Consider the following 13,906-nt stretch of genomic DNA (forward strand, 5'->3'; position numbering starts at 1 on the left):
GTCATAGGAAAAAATGTTTTTTCCAAAACACATCAGTTAATAGTGCTGCTCCAGCAGAATTCTGCACTGGAATCCATTTCTCAAAAGAGCAAACCGATTTTTTTATATTTAATTTTGAACTCTGACTTGGGGCTAGACATATTGTCAGTTTCCCAGCTGCCCCCAGTCATGTGACTTGTGCTCTGATAAACTTCAGTCACTCTTTACTGCTGTACTGCAAGTTGGAGTGATATCACCCCCCTCCCTTCCCCCCCCCAGCAGCCTAACAACAGAGCAATGGGAAGGTAACCAGATAGCAGCTCCCTAACACAAGATAACAGCTGCCTGGTAGATCTAAGATCAGCACTCAATAGTAAAATCCAGGTCCCACTGAGACACATTCAGTTACATTGAGTAGGAGAAACAACAGCCTGCCAGAAAGCAGTTCCATCCTAAAGTGCTGGCTCTTTCTGAAATCACATGACCAGGCAAAATGACCTGAGATGCACCTACACACCAATATTACAACTAAATACACTTGTTGGTTCAGGAATGACATGTTATATTGTATAGTGAATTATTTGCAGTGTAAACAGTGTCATTTAGAAATAAAAACGACATCATAAAAATCATGACAGAATCCCTTTAAGAAATTAAATCAGATGCTACTCAGTGTCACTAGTACAAAAGCGGCAATTACACAATTGTATTTTCCTCTAGAACACCCACTAATGGGACCCCTGCGGGTTACATAGTTACATAGTTACATAGTTACATAGTTAAATTGGGTTGAAAAAAGACAAAGTCCATCAAGTTCAACCCCTCCAAATGAAAACCCAGCCCCATACACACACCCCTCCCTACTTTTAATTAAATTCTATAAACCCATATCTATACTAACTATAGAGCTTAGTACCACAATAGCCTTTGTATTATGTCTGTCCAAGAAATCATCCAAGTCCCTCTTATAGTCATTAACTGAATCAGCATCACAACATCACCCGGCAGTGCATTCCCCAACCTCACTGTCCTGACTGTGATGAACCCCCTACTCTGTTCCTTTAAATGAAACTTCTTTTCCTCTAGTCTGAAGGGGAGGCCTCTGGTACGGTGATTCTCTTTATGGGTAAAAAGGTCCCCTGCTATTTGTCTATAATGTCCTCTAATGTACTTGTAAAGTCTAATCATGTCCCCTCACAAGCGCCTTTTTTTCCAGAGAAAACAACCCCAACCTCGTCAGTCTCCCCTCATAATTTAACTCTTCCCTCCCTCTAACCAGTTTAGTTGCACTTAGTCTCTGCACTCTCTCCAGCTCATTTATATCCCTCTTAAGGACTGGAGTCCAAAACTGCCCCCATACTCCAGATGAGGCCTCACCAGGGACCTATAAAGAGACATAATTATGTTTTCATCTCTTGAGTTAATGCCCTTTTTTATACAAGACAGAACTTTATTTGCTTTAGTAGCCACAGAATGACACTGCCCAGAATTAGACAACTTCTTATCTACAAAGACCCCAAGATCCTTCTCATTTAAGGAAACTCCCAACACACTGCCATTTAGTGTATAACTTACATTTATATTATTTTTGCCAAAGTGCATAACCTGCATTTATCAACATTGAACCTCATTTTCCAGTTTGCTCCCCAGTTTCCCAACTTAGACAACTCAGGGTTATCTATCACATGGGGGGCATCTATATCTGCCCATCTGTTCCATATGGAGTTACTTATAGTAATAAAACTGCAAAACTGATGCTGTGCAATGGGTATCAACATGGCACCAACCTGTGCTCCACCCATTTATATACACAGAGATCAGTACTAAGCGTTGGGCAGCTCCGGGGTGGGGCAAATCTTTCTAACCAATAGACATACTCCACATACAGCTTCTATGTGAAACCCAAAGGAGTAGCCCCCTTAGAAATAGCTTTGTGGGAATAAAAGTGACCAGTGAAACACCAGTTTACTATCCAATCAAACAGTTGAACAGGAGCGGGTCCAGGAACCCGTACCCGACCCAGACCCGCATTTTTACCCGCTTGGACCCGTTACCCGACACCACAAATACCTTATCTGCAACCTGCGACCCGCTGACCATCAAGAATCAGGAAGTGCTGTCATTGTAAACTGGAAGTGACATCATCAGAAGTAGGCGTGATCAGAAAAAAGGAGTAAAAATCGCTATTGAGAAGACCCGCGGTCCGACCGGCCGACCCGCGTCTATACCCGCACCTGGAACTTGCAGGCAACCTGCGGGTAATCAACCCGCTGCAGGCTGTGCTGTGATTGGCCGAGACAAGGCTACAATTTCCTCCTATCCCAGACTTTATAGATATTGTAGATTGGGAACTAGAATCTTTTTTCTTCTTCCAACCAACTTACCCCGATGGCCATAAGGATCGGGAGGCGAATGATCAGCCAGTAATTCATGTTGTAGTTGCGAGTCCAGCAGCTGGAGGGAGAGAGAAGTGTATTATTTGGGGGTAACACTATGTGGTTATATATAATGGTGAAATATATTTCTCACATTGGCGGCAATTTTACTACAATCCCTATCCTCCCGCCCACTTTTAGCCCTGACCCCGCCCACTCACGTCCCCTTCCTCGTCGCAGGTAAGAGAGTGGCTGGGGAGGAAGGTTTTTTATTTGCAAAGAGGAAACAGTCCGGCCCCCTTGTTCCCCGGGCCCCCCTGTGACTGCGGGGACTACACACTGCAAGGCTCCCATTGTGCACTGCACCCACAGTGGGGTTTATTTATAAAAATTGGGCAGATTTGCACCCGAGCAGTTACTCATGGCAACCAATCAAACTTATGGTTTTATTGTTTGACCTGCAGCTGACTGAAAAAAAGCTGATCACTGGTTGGTTGCTATGGGTTACTGCAAATTTGCCCAGTGTATATAAATGAGCCCCAGTGTGATGTTATGCGCCATTAAGGGGGTGTAAGTGAACCCTGTGTCCTGCATGAGTGCCCCCCTTGATGACGTGCAGACTTGCATAGTGTTGCAACTGCCCTGCAGCTTTGGGGGGAACCCTGGCATTATAGGAAACAAATGACAGATTTCGGGGAGGTTATCGCTCTCGTTACACGAGGCTCATAAAATCTGATGAGAAATCCCAAATTTTTCTTCCCTGCGCCCAACGGAACTGTTCATATGGCAGTAAATATCAGTCTTATATGGAGCCTGGAATGTATTTCTCATTCATACCGACCCCCCCCCCCCCCGGCAGAGCCTGAGAATTTGCTTTGTCCTTTCACAGGAGAGAATTTGGGGAAGGAGAGTCTAAGCTAAGAGGATGGATCACGGACTCTGTTGCGCCTGACAAACCCGATGATACAATTTATTATCATCATTTATTAAGCGAATACTAATGAAACTATATTTTATCATTATCCCCAGCAGCTCTTTAACAGCAACAGAAGAAGCAGTGCAGGGAGCACATTCTCTGTATTCCATGCCCCCAACTGATCCCTGTACAGAGGGGATAGTAAAGCATTTTCTAATGTAAGGATTTACTTTGCCTTTGTAGCTGCTGTTACTGGCCGATTAGCTACTATACTCGTTTCCATATTCGTGGCAGAATGTATAGTTATGCAAATGAGCGCATTAGCCCATAATTTCCTATGCCAATATTTACACTTCATTATGCAAATGAGCATCACAAACGCACACTAATGGCTAATTAAGTGATTAGGTTACCAATTAGGCACATAATAACTGTGTTTTTGTGCAGCTTACTCGGAAAGCAGTGAATATCCTAACGATAACGAATATGGTGGCTCAGAGATGTAAAGAAATGATGGAGACATCTGCCCAGGCCCCTTCAGATCAATAGAACCGCCCTGAGCACTTGCTGTGCCTCGTTAGGGCCCCTTCTGAATATGTATGGCGGCAGCTCAGGAGATAATTATATGCCAATTACACTCACAGCTCTCATCTTCCTTGTCTCGGTGCTAATGTGCCCTTTAATGTGTCCTTGTACAAGTGTGGGAGGGGCCAAAAATCATTATGCAAAATTTAAATGTATATATACGTCTCAGGGATACTCTCTGTGAATCATTCATGTATTATAAGGGATAATACCTCTATCTGGATCTGAGATGCTGAGTATCACTCATGTATTATAAGGGATAATGTACCCCCTACTGTAAATGATAAGGATATTAGAACTCACTGAGGGGTTGTTCTGTGACCATATAAAGACACAAGGCTGCAGGCTGAGTTATACAGGGAACTCTGAGTATCACTCATGTATTATAAGGGATAATGTACCCCCTACTGTAAATGATAAGGATATTAGAAGTCACTGAGGGGTTGTTCTGTGTCCATATAAAGGCACAAGGCTGCAGGCTGAGTTATACAGGGAACTCTGAGTATCACTCATGTATTATAAGGGATAATGTACCCCCTACTGTAAATGATAAGGATATTAGAAGTCACTGAGGGGTTGTTCTGTGACCATATAAAGACACAAGGCTGCAGCCTGAGTAATACAGGGAACTCTGAGTATCACTCATGTATTATAAGGGATAATGTACCCCCTACTGTAAATGATAAGGATATTAGAAGTCACTGAGGGGTTGTTCTGTGACCATATAAAGGCACAAGGCTGCAGGCTGAGTTATACAGGGAACTCTGAGTATCACTCATGTATTATAAGGGATAATGTACCCCCTACTGTAAATGATAAGGATATTAGAAGTCACTGAGGGGTTGTTCTGTGACCATATAAAGGCACAAGGCTGCAGGCTGAGTTATACAGGGAACTCTGAGTATCAATCATGTATTATAAGGGATAATGTACCCCCTACTGTAAATGATAAGGATATTAGAAGTCACTGAGGGGTTGTTCTGTGACCATATAAAGGCACAAGGCTGCAGGCTGAGTTATACAGGGAACTCTGAGTATCACTCATGTATTATAAGGGATACTGTACCCCCTACTTTAAATTATAAGGATATTAGGATATTATATTTAGCCACATCCTATAGTTACCCAGATGTAGAAAAGTATGAGTATTGGGGATGCACCGAATCCAGGATTCTGTTTGGGATTCATCCTTTTTCAGCAGGATTCAGCCGAATCCTTCTGCCCAGCTGAAAATCATATTCAAATTAGGATTCAGTATTCGGCCAAATCTTTCGCAAAGGATTCAGGGGTTCGGCCGAATCGAAAACAGTGGATTCCGTGCATCCCAAATTAGTATATAAAGTGAAAGTATTAGTATGTTAGTATTAGAAGACTACATTGATTTGGTAGCTACCAACATCAAAACCAACATATTAATACTTTCTACATCTGGGTAACTATAGGATGTGGCTAAAAAGAAAGGGGTTGAACAAAGACATTAACGTTTCAAGCCAGATAAGACAGAGGGGAGGAATGACATCCCGTGAGTATCTGCTCAAGGTTAAAGACCAAACATGAACAAACCCATTGTCTTCATACAGGTACTTGACTATGGCCCAGGGGACGACAAACAGCATTGGAACACCTGGGGAGAAGTGAGAAAGAAAACTGTTCATTAAAGATGATGTTCATCTGATAACATTTCAGTAAGGCACAGACAATTCTTAGATATTTGCAGTTGGTCTATGTGGCTTTTGCATTCTCACTGTTTGTCCTGTAGCTCTCCCGGGTGTAGGTTACCCTAGCAACAAGGCAGAAGTCTGAATGCCACTCAAAGACAGATAAAAGGAAAGAGTTAGTAATGGCGGCTGTTGGCGCTGATCCCCATCAATGACCTATTCCTCTTTGGACTGACTTGTTTACTGGTTCTGCCCATTAGTGGCTCTTGGATTAGTGGTATAATAAAAGAGAATGCAGTTAGAAGCAATTTCCTATTACTTATTAAACAAACATACACAGTCGTATGAAAAAATTTGGGAACCCCTCTTAATTCTTTGGAGTTTTGTTTATCATTGGCTGAGCTTTCAAAGTAGCAACTGCCTTTCAATATATAACATGCCTTATGGAAACAGTAGTATTTCAGCAGTGACATAAAGTTTATTGGATTAACAGAAAATATGCAATATGGATCATAACTAAATTAGGTGCATAAATTTAGGCACCCAACAGAGATATTACATCAATAATTAGTTGAGCTCCTTTTGCAAATGTAACAGCCTCTAGACGCCTCCTATAGCCTTTGATGAGTGTCTGGATTCTTGATGTGGCTATTTTTGACCATTGGTCCATACAAAATCTCTCCAGTTCAGTTAAACTTGATGGCTGCTGAGCATGGACAGTCTGCTTCAAATCATCCCATAGATTTTCCATGATATTCAAGTCGGGGGACTGTGACGGCCATTCCAGAATATTGTACTTCTCCCTCTGCATAAATGTCTTTGTAGATTTCCAAGTGTGTTTAGGGTCATTGTCTTGTTGGAATATCCAACCCCTGCAGCGTAACTTGAACTTTGTGACTGATGCTTGAACATTATCCTGAAGAATTTGTTGATATTGGGTTGAATTCATCTGACCCTTGACTTTAACAAGGGCCCCAGTAGTCCCTGAACTAGCCACACAGCCCCACAGCATGATGGGACCTCCACCAAATGTGACAGTAGGTAGCAGGTGTTTTTCTTGGAATGTGGTGTTGTTCTTCCGCCATGCAAGGGGAGAACGTAGGGAATCAGACAAATCCTTCCCCTGTTTTTCTGTCTGTGACATCATCCAGCCCAGTTACAGGCTGGAGAGCCATCCGATTGGCTGGGCACCCCAGTGCATCCTTGGGAGAGGGGGGAGTGCCTGACTTTGGAGCCAAATGTGCAGGGTTTCCCTCAGTGCCTAGAAAGGGAATCCCTGCTGCAGCAGCTACAGAGAATCAGATCTGTGAAGAGTGACACGGCTGTTTAAAAGGAGTTTCCAGGAAGAAGAAGGAAAGGCTGTGTTTTGCGCTGCTGGAGAAAGTATATGAGCTTCAGGGTGAGTCAGTTCTCCTGCCTGTGGATACTTTGGCTACTGTGTGTTCCCCAGGGTGAGGACAGGTCTTGCTCGTGTACCTACCACGTGGGAGTGGCTACTACTTTCAAAGGGAAAGGTACCTTGGGGCAGGTAGCGCTACCTGGGGACATAAGAGCTCTTAGGGAAGGGGCATTGAACTGACTGGAGTGATTTTGCATTTATGTGTGGGACTGTGGCATTGAGAGACTGTGCCGGGGATTGATAGTCCACACAGGTTCACCAGGCTAAAAGCTATATTGTGTGATTTGCATTTACAGTTACTAAATACAGTTTACATAAAGTTTATATGTGTTTTATTGCAAACTGTGTTTCTATTTTTCCTAGTGGAAATCCCCTGAGGTGTGCTCCTCAGTGTTCCCTAGGTGGAGGCACTGCGCTGTAAATCCCAGTTCCCAGTACTTTTCATACACAAAAGGAGCCCTGGATTGCCAAGGGTTAATTGCTATTTAAAGAGACAGTAACCAAATTAGGGTTATAGTGTATTAACGTTAGGGATACACCGAATCCGGGATTCAGTACAGTATGCAGCTAAATCAAATACTTAAAGTCATGTGACTCTTTGTCACATAACCGAGGAAGCAAAAAACATTTTTTAACCATGTACTACGTATGCAAATCTCTTTCACCCTTCCTGCCCCTAATTTGAATATTCGAATTATTTGGTTCGGTATTAGGCCACAATTTTCATGACAGATTCGGGATTTGGTGCATCCCCAAGTAATGTACATCCTGAATGACCCCCCAAACAAAATACATGGACTGGGAAAAAGTTTGCAACTGGCTGATATTTCACCAGCCTAACTGGTAAAATACCAGATATGGCAAGGGTTAGTGTTACAAATTGCTGGTAAAGTTGGAATCCTTAGTTCAGCCTTCGGCCTGTGCCGACTCTGCCCCCCCCCACTCCCAGTCCCACCCACCTCTTTCACCTTACGCCTTGCTCCTCAGGATTGGCTGCCAGAGTCACAGCTCTGCCCCTATTTGAATCATAGTCCCACCCCTCTCACATTATAGTCTCACCTCCACGTCATTGACCGGTAAGGGGATAGCTAAAAGGTGGCAATTCACTTTGTGGATTCTGGCAAATGTCAGAAGAGCTGATGTAAGACCCCTGTGGTGTGTATGATTTGTGCTTGAAATCCCAGGGCTATGATGTATCTCAAGATGGCCATACACAGAGCAATGTTGCCAAACAAGTGGATCTCTCCCCGATATTTCCACATTGAGGTGAATGATATTGGACTGATCCGATCATGGACATCAGATCAGAATGGAGGCAATAAGGGAGGTTGGATCACGGGACCCCATCAACGGACAGATGCGGCCGCGATCCGGCAGGATTTTTTTACCCTGCCTGATCGACATCCGCACGACTTACGGGCAGATATTGATCGGGAGCGCCTGTCAGATGGCTCCACACACGGACCAATAAGTTGCCGACTTTATCGGCCCGTTGCGGGGGCCTTTAGTCCAAACCTGATACCCCCGGACACCCGAGGTGCCATATATGCCCATACATCATGGTGAAAAGGTGACTGCTGGACTCCAGGGCTTGTGTGGATAATTTCAGATGGGGTGTTAGACTGGGCTGTACCATTAGCTGGGGGGGGGGGTTATTTTATATGTAATGACAGTGCGCATGAAATTACAACTAAGAATGTTAGTAATTTTAATCCTGGGGCACCAGCTCTTTCTGTCCTATTATCTTTGTGTTCTCTCTGCTGTAGCAGAGCCATACAGTGATAAAGTATCATTGCCGGCTCCATTTGTAATTAACGTTGGGAGCTCGTTCTCCGCAATCATTCACACGAGCTGGTGCCACAGCCGGGACACCGTGTTCTTGCCGTGCGTTTTCCTGGGGCTCCATGAAATAAACTCACATTCGTCTAAACACAAGTTTTACATCATTTTGACAAGAAATTTGTTTTTTTTCTGCAGGTTGAAAAGTTTTGTTTTTTTCTCTATTGAAACAAATATTCCTGTTGGATTTACTAAAGTATCAGCGGCCGCTCTGGGACGGAGGAAACCAGTAGAAGCTTTGGGCCAGTTTGCTTATGAACTTTCTTGCATGATGGATCCTCACAAGGGTCTCCTATAGTGAATTTGGGGCAGTTCGGCTAAAGGGAAAACTTCAGGAAATGTCTGAAAAGCAGAAGGTTTTGTTTCTTTCTCTTATTTGCATCTCAAAATCTCTCCTAGTGAGCACTTGCTTTCTGTTTATCAGTAGCCCTCGTCCTACCTCAGAACTCTTTGTATCATACGCCCCTATCATTATTCCTGAGCCTGTTTCCTTTGGGTCAATAGTTCTATTTTTCTCTTTTTTACCCATGCACTGTTATCCAATATTTATGTACTGCTGATAGGTCCATACAGTGCTCTCCTCCCCATCAGTCCCTTCTCCAGAGGTGCTTACAATCTAAGGTCCCTATCACATTCCCATCAGTTAGATTGTTTCAGGAGTCAGAGACACCACTGCAGAGAACAGAAAGAGACAAACAATGCCAGACTCAATACCCAACTCAATAGTTGCACTATAAACCCCTCGAAAATGAAGAATGCATGGATATAGGGAAAGGTGCTTAGAGTTCAATTGCTTCAGGAGTCAGAGCCAGCAGTGCAGAGAAACAGACAGACACAATTAATGGATATTGGGGAGTTGGACAGAATTATATTTTCTTTCATTAGGCGCAAATCTGTTTGTGCTGGTACTTCCCTTTTAAACCACTACTGGTCTCAGAACTGCAGTTTTCTCTGATATGATTGTGTGTATTTCAGTGCTTTGACATTAAATGTAAGGAACCAACACACAGACACACACTTTGCCCCTACTCATCACTTTACCCCCATAAAATCCTATTTTTCTTTCTTTAATGAAAAAGAAACCTATCTCCAATATACTTTAATTAAAAAATGTGTACTGTTTTTATAAGAAACCTGACTGTATGCAATGAAATTCTCCCTTCATTTACTGCTGTGGGTAGGAATTGTCAGACGGTCCCTAACTGCTCTGCAGGGAAACAATCATACTTATGTACAGCAGGGGGAGCCCCCGCCTTACTTCCCAGCCATGCAGAACTCAAGCAGCTTTGTTTATGACAATCCCTAAGCAGCCCAGACCACACTGAGCATGTGCACAGTCTTAGTCTTGCAAAGATGTATAACAAAGTTACAAGATGGTGACCCCCTGTGGCCAACTTTGAAAGCATAAATCATTTGTTTGATTAGGCTTGTGGTGCAGTAAGTTCATGTTTATATTTAGTATACAAAATACAGCATTTCTAGCCTTATTCTATTTTAGACTTTACATGCCCTTTAAGCCCCAATTGCTCTCAATATTCCAGTGAGAGATAAAAGCTTCCCTTTATCCCCCTCACTTGGATCATTATTTCTTTTCTTCTCAGAGCCATTCAAAACTACATTAACTCTCAATGAGCCCCATTTTCAGCAGGTAAAAGCTCAGTACCGGCACTTTCATTCTGGAGATACAGCCTACGTGGTAGAAACTACTGTATTTATTACAGAAATCACCATAGTTGCCTATTTACCTGCAGTGCCAGATAATACACAGATAAGGAACGGAATGAGCCCCAGATCGGACATTATTTGTGGAGTCAATTTGTATTTTTGGTCCCCCAGACTATGGGCAGACAGACACCTCTTCCATAGCAACCCACTGTCCTGTCTCTATAATGCCCACTGACCCATAGAAACCTCTTGGGGGGGAATTAACGACCAGTCTGACCCAGGATGGAGCCACAGGAAACTGTAGTGAGACCTTGACTAGTGAGTCCGTATTACAAAAACTCCCATAGGTATAGAGATCCCATAATGGGGTGGGGTATGGCACAAGGAAGGACGGGTGGGGTAGTAGAAGAAGTGGAGAATGAGGAAGGAGAAGAAATTGAAATAAGGATTAATATGGGCAATGCAGACAAAAAGATCAATGATATCATGAATGTTTTGACAGCGCACAAGGATGTCTTCATCAGGACCAAACTTGGACGGAGATTCAAAATCAGGACACTTCAGATTGCATCAGAGTTTTTCCATTTTTGTAATTCAATGGGGGGGAGAAAAGTAGAGGTCCCTTGTTAGAGATGCACCTGCCATACACTTCATGGAAAGAAGGGCACCTAGTACTGGTTACTACTTGTACAGGATCTTTAAGGGCACATAATGGAATCTGTTAGCAGGGGCATAAATTGCATCGCCAGCAAAGTATATTTCTGGACATCACCACATTGTGTGGCCCAGCAAACTCTCTTTCAGGTAAATAAGAAGGGATAACCCAGGTTACATTTATAGATACATCATGCATTCCTCCCAACTGTCCCGTTTTTCGCGGGACAGTCCCGATTTTGACAGCTCAACCGGCAGTCCCGGGTTTGTTGCTGAAATGTCCCGACTTTCTCTTTGATCTCCTGCGCTGAACAGCCAGAAAAAGATCCAAGGGGAAGTAAAGTCTAAAATAGAATAAGACTAGAAATGCTGTATTTTGTATACTAAACATAAACTTACTGCACCAGAAGCCTAATAAAACAAATGATTTATGCTTTCAAAGTTGCCAAGAGGGGATCACCATCTTGTAACTTTGTTATACCTCTTTGCAAGACCAAGACTGTGCACATGCTCAGTGGGATCTGAGCTGCTTAGGGATGGTCATAACAGCACAAGTCAAATAATATCTGCCAGAAGCCGATACAGCAAGACTGATTAATAATCAGAATATACAGACTGCACTGGCTCCTGTGTTGTCATGTAATCTAATGTGGATTTTATAGTTTTTGTATTGTTTAATACAAACTTTCTCCAACTCTGCAGAACCAGTGTCTGCAGCAAAATAATCCTCCAAATAGAATCCCAGTTTATCTGTTTAAATCTGGCTCCGTGATCTTTGTCCCTGCAGCTGGAGTTGGAAACAGTAAAGGGGATGTAAAGGCAAAAATAAAATCCAATACAAATATCTACACAGTCGCCGACTGCTCTACAGGGAAACAAACAAAGCTGCTTGAGTTCTGCATGGCTGGGAAGTAAGGCGGGGGCTCCCCCTGCTGTTCATAAGTATGATTGTTTCCCTGCAGAGCAGTTAGGGACCGTCTGACAATTCCTATCCACAGCTGTAAATGAAGGGAGAATTTCACTGCATACAGTCAGGTTTCTTATATAAACAGTACACATTTTTTAATTAAAGGAAAACTATACCCCCAAAATGAATACTTAAGCAACATATAGTTTATATCAAATTGAATGACATATTAAAGAATCTTACCAAACTGGAATATATATTTACATAAATATTGCCCTTCTACATCTCTTGCCATGAACCACCATTTCGTGACTCTATCTGTGCTGCCTCAGAGATCACCTGACCAGAAATACTACAACACTAACTGTAACAGGAAGAAGTGAGGAAGCAAAAGGCAGAACTCTGTCTGTTAATTGGCTCATGTGACCTTACATGTGGTTTGTATGTGTGCACAGTGAATTGTACGATCTCAGGGGGCGGCCCTTATTTTTTAAAATGGCAATTTTCTATTTATGATTACCCAACGGGACATACTACTAAAAAAGTATATTATTATGATAATGGTTCATTTACATGAAGCAGGGTTTTACACATGAGCTGTTTTACTTAGTATCTTTTAATAGAGACCTACATTGTTTGGGGGGTATAGTTTTCCTTTAAACTATATTGGAGATATGTTTCTTTTTCATCAAAGTAAAAATGGGATTTTATTTTTTTGCCTTTACGTGCCCTTTAATTGGCTTGTGGCAGAGAGCCCAGAAAATGCAGCATGTGCACTTAGATACATTTGTAACAATTAAAGATAAGCAAAGAAACAATTGTAACGATTTAAGAAACTGTAGCAAAACTGTAATAACATAAATTTCACAGCGGTATCGGACTGGCCCACCGGGATACCAGAAAAAGAATCGGTATTCTTATACCGATTTACCAGGGAAGAATCGGTAACTGCAGAAGGAAATGACAGATTAAATGCCGGTGGATTTATGGTGAACGCCGCTCTGTTGGTTCCCAGCAACACTCGGCAGAAAGTCTCATTGCAGCAGAAATGCCCCTCGGAGACATTCAGATCATTAATGATACGAATTACTTGTGCCTCTCAGCCCCTGCTCTTTATATTAATGGGCCGAGCAGCCTCCCATCATTTATTCAGCAGCTGTAGGTTTAATCCCTGTACATAAAGCAGAGCCCTGAGCTGATCCAATAGAACCTGCCTCTCGGCCCAAATCAGATTCCGTTGTACAAGATACAAGTTTGGGTCATTTTGTCTTTTCACACAACAGGATTCATTGTAACCCGAGAGGCAATGACTGATCAGAACAACCCCAACGGGTTTATTTCATCAAATTTTGCACAATACAGTCCAACCCTGGGGAGACAAACATTAAATAAATAAATATACATTAAGAGACACAAGAGAAAGAAGATCCTTGTCCATTAGAGCTTACAATCTAAACTGTACGATTATCCTTTAAAATCAGAAAAAGGCAGGTTCCCCTGGAGTCACTTTACTAAGGACCTTAAAGGGGATATAAAACCAAAAAACACCATTTTGTCTGTCATTACAAATGCTATTAAAGTTATGTGAAAATGGAATCACAATTGAAAGCCCTGTCTGGCACTTTCTGTTCTCTGCACTGCTGGTTTTGGCTTTTCAACAGTCGCCTGAAAATGCCTCGCCAGGCTTTTTCAGGCGACTGTTGAAAAGCGCATCGCCTCGTGTGGTTAGCACAGGCGTTTTTACATAGGCGCCCATACAAAACTGTCGTCTGCGCCGGTCGCGGCGACTGGCGCGGCGCTTTGTCGCCGCGACCGCAAACGCGTGGCTATCTCCCCGTGTGGACTAGCCTTTAGGATTTTAGCACTCTTGGCGATTGTGGGGAGATTAGTCGCCCAGCAACAAATCTTCTCTTCTTCGGGCGACTAATC

General features: G+C 42.8%; 1 protein-coding gene across 2 annotated transcripts in view; it reads right to left on the reverse strand.

Moving 5' to 3' along the window:
- Positions 1 to 13,906, reverse strand: part of glp1r.S (glucagon like peptide 1 receptor S homeolog) — a 127,713-nt gene that overhangs the window by 10,146 nt on the left and 103,661 nt on the right. For both annotated transcript variants that reach the window (XM_041564203.1, XM_041564204.1), the window contains 2 exons: positions 5,419 to 5,479; positions 2,364 to 2,433 (listed from right to left, as the gene is read on the reverse strand). In XM_041564203.1, the coding sequence (XP_041420137.1) occupies positions 2,364 to 2,433; positions 5,419 to 5,479 (131 nt within the window). The remainder of the gene's footprint in view (positions 1 to 2,363; positions 2,434 to 5,418; positions 5,480 to 13,906) is intronic.

Source organism: Xenopus laevis, chromosome 5S, assembly GCF_017654675.1.
Source record: "Xenopus laevis strain J_2021 chromosome 5S, Xenopus_laevis_v10.1, whole genome shotgun sequence".
Lineage (NCBI taxonomy): Eukaryota > Metazoa > Chordata > Amphibia > Anura > Pipidae > Xenopus > Xenopus laevis.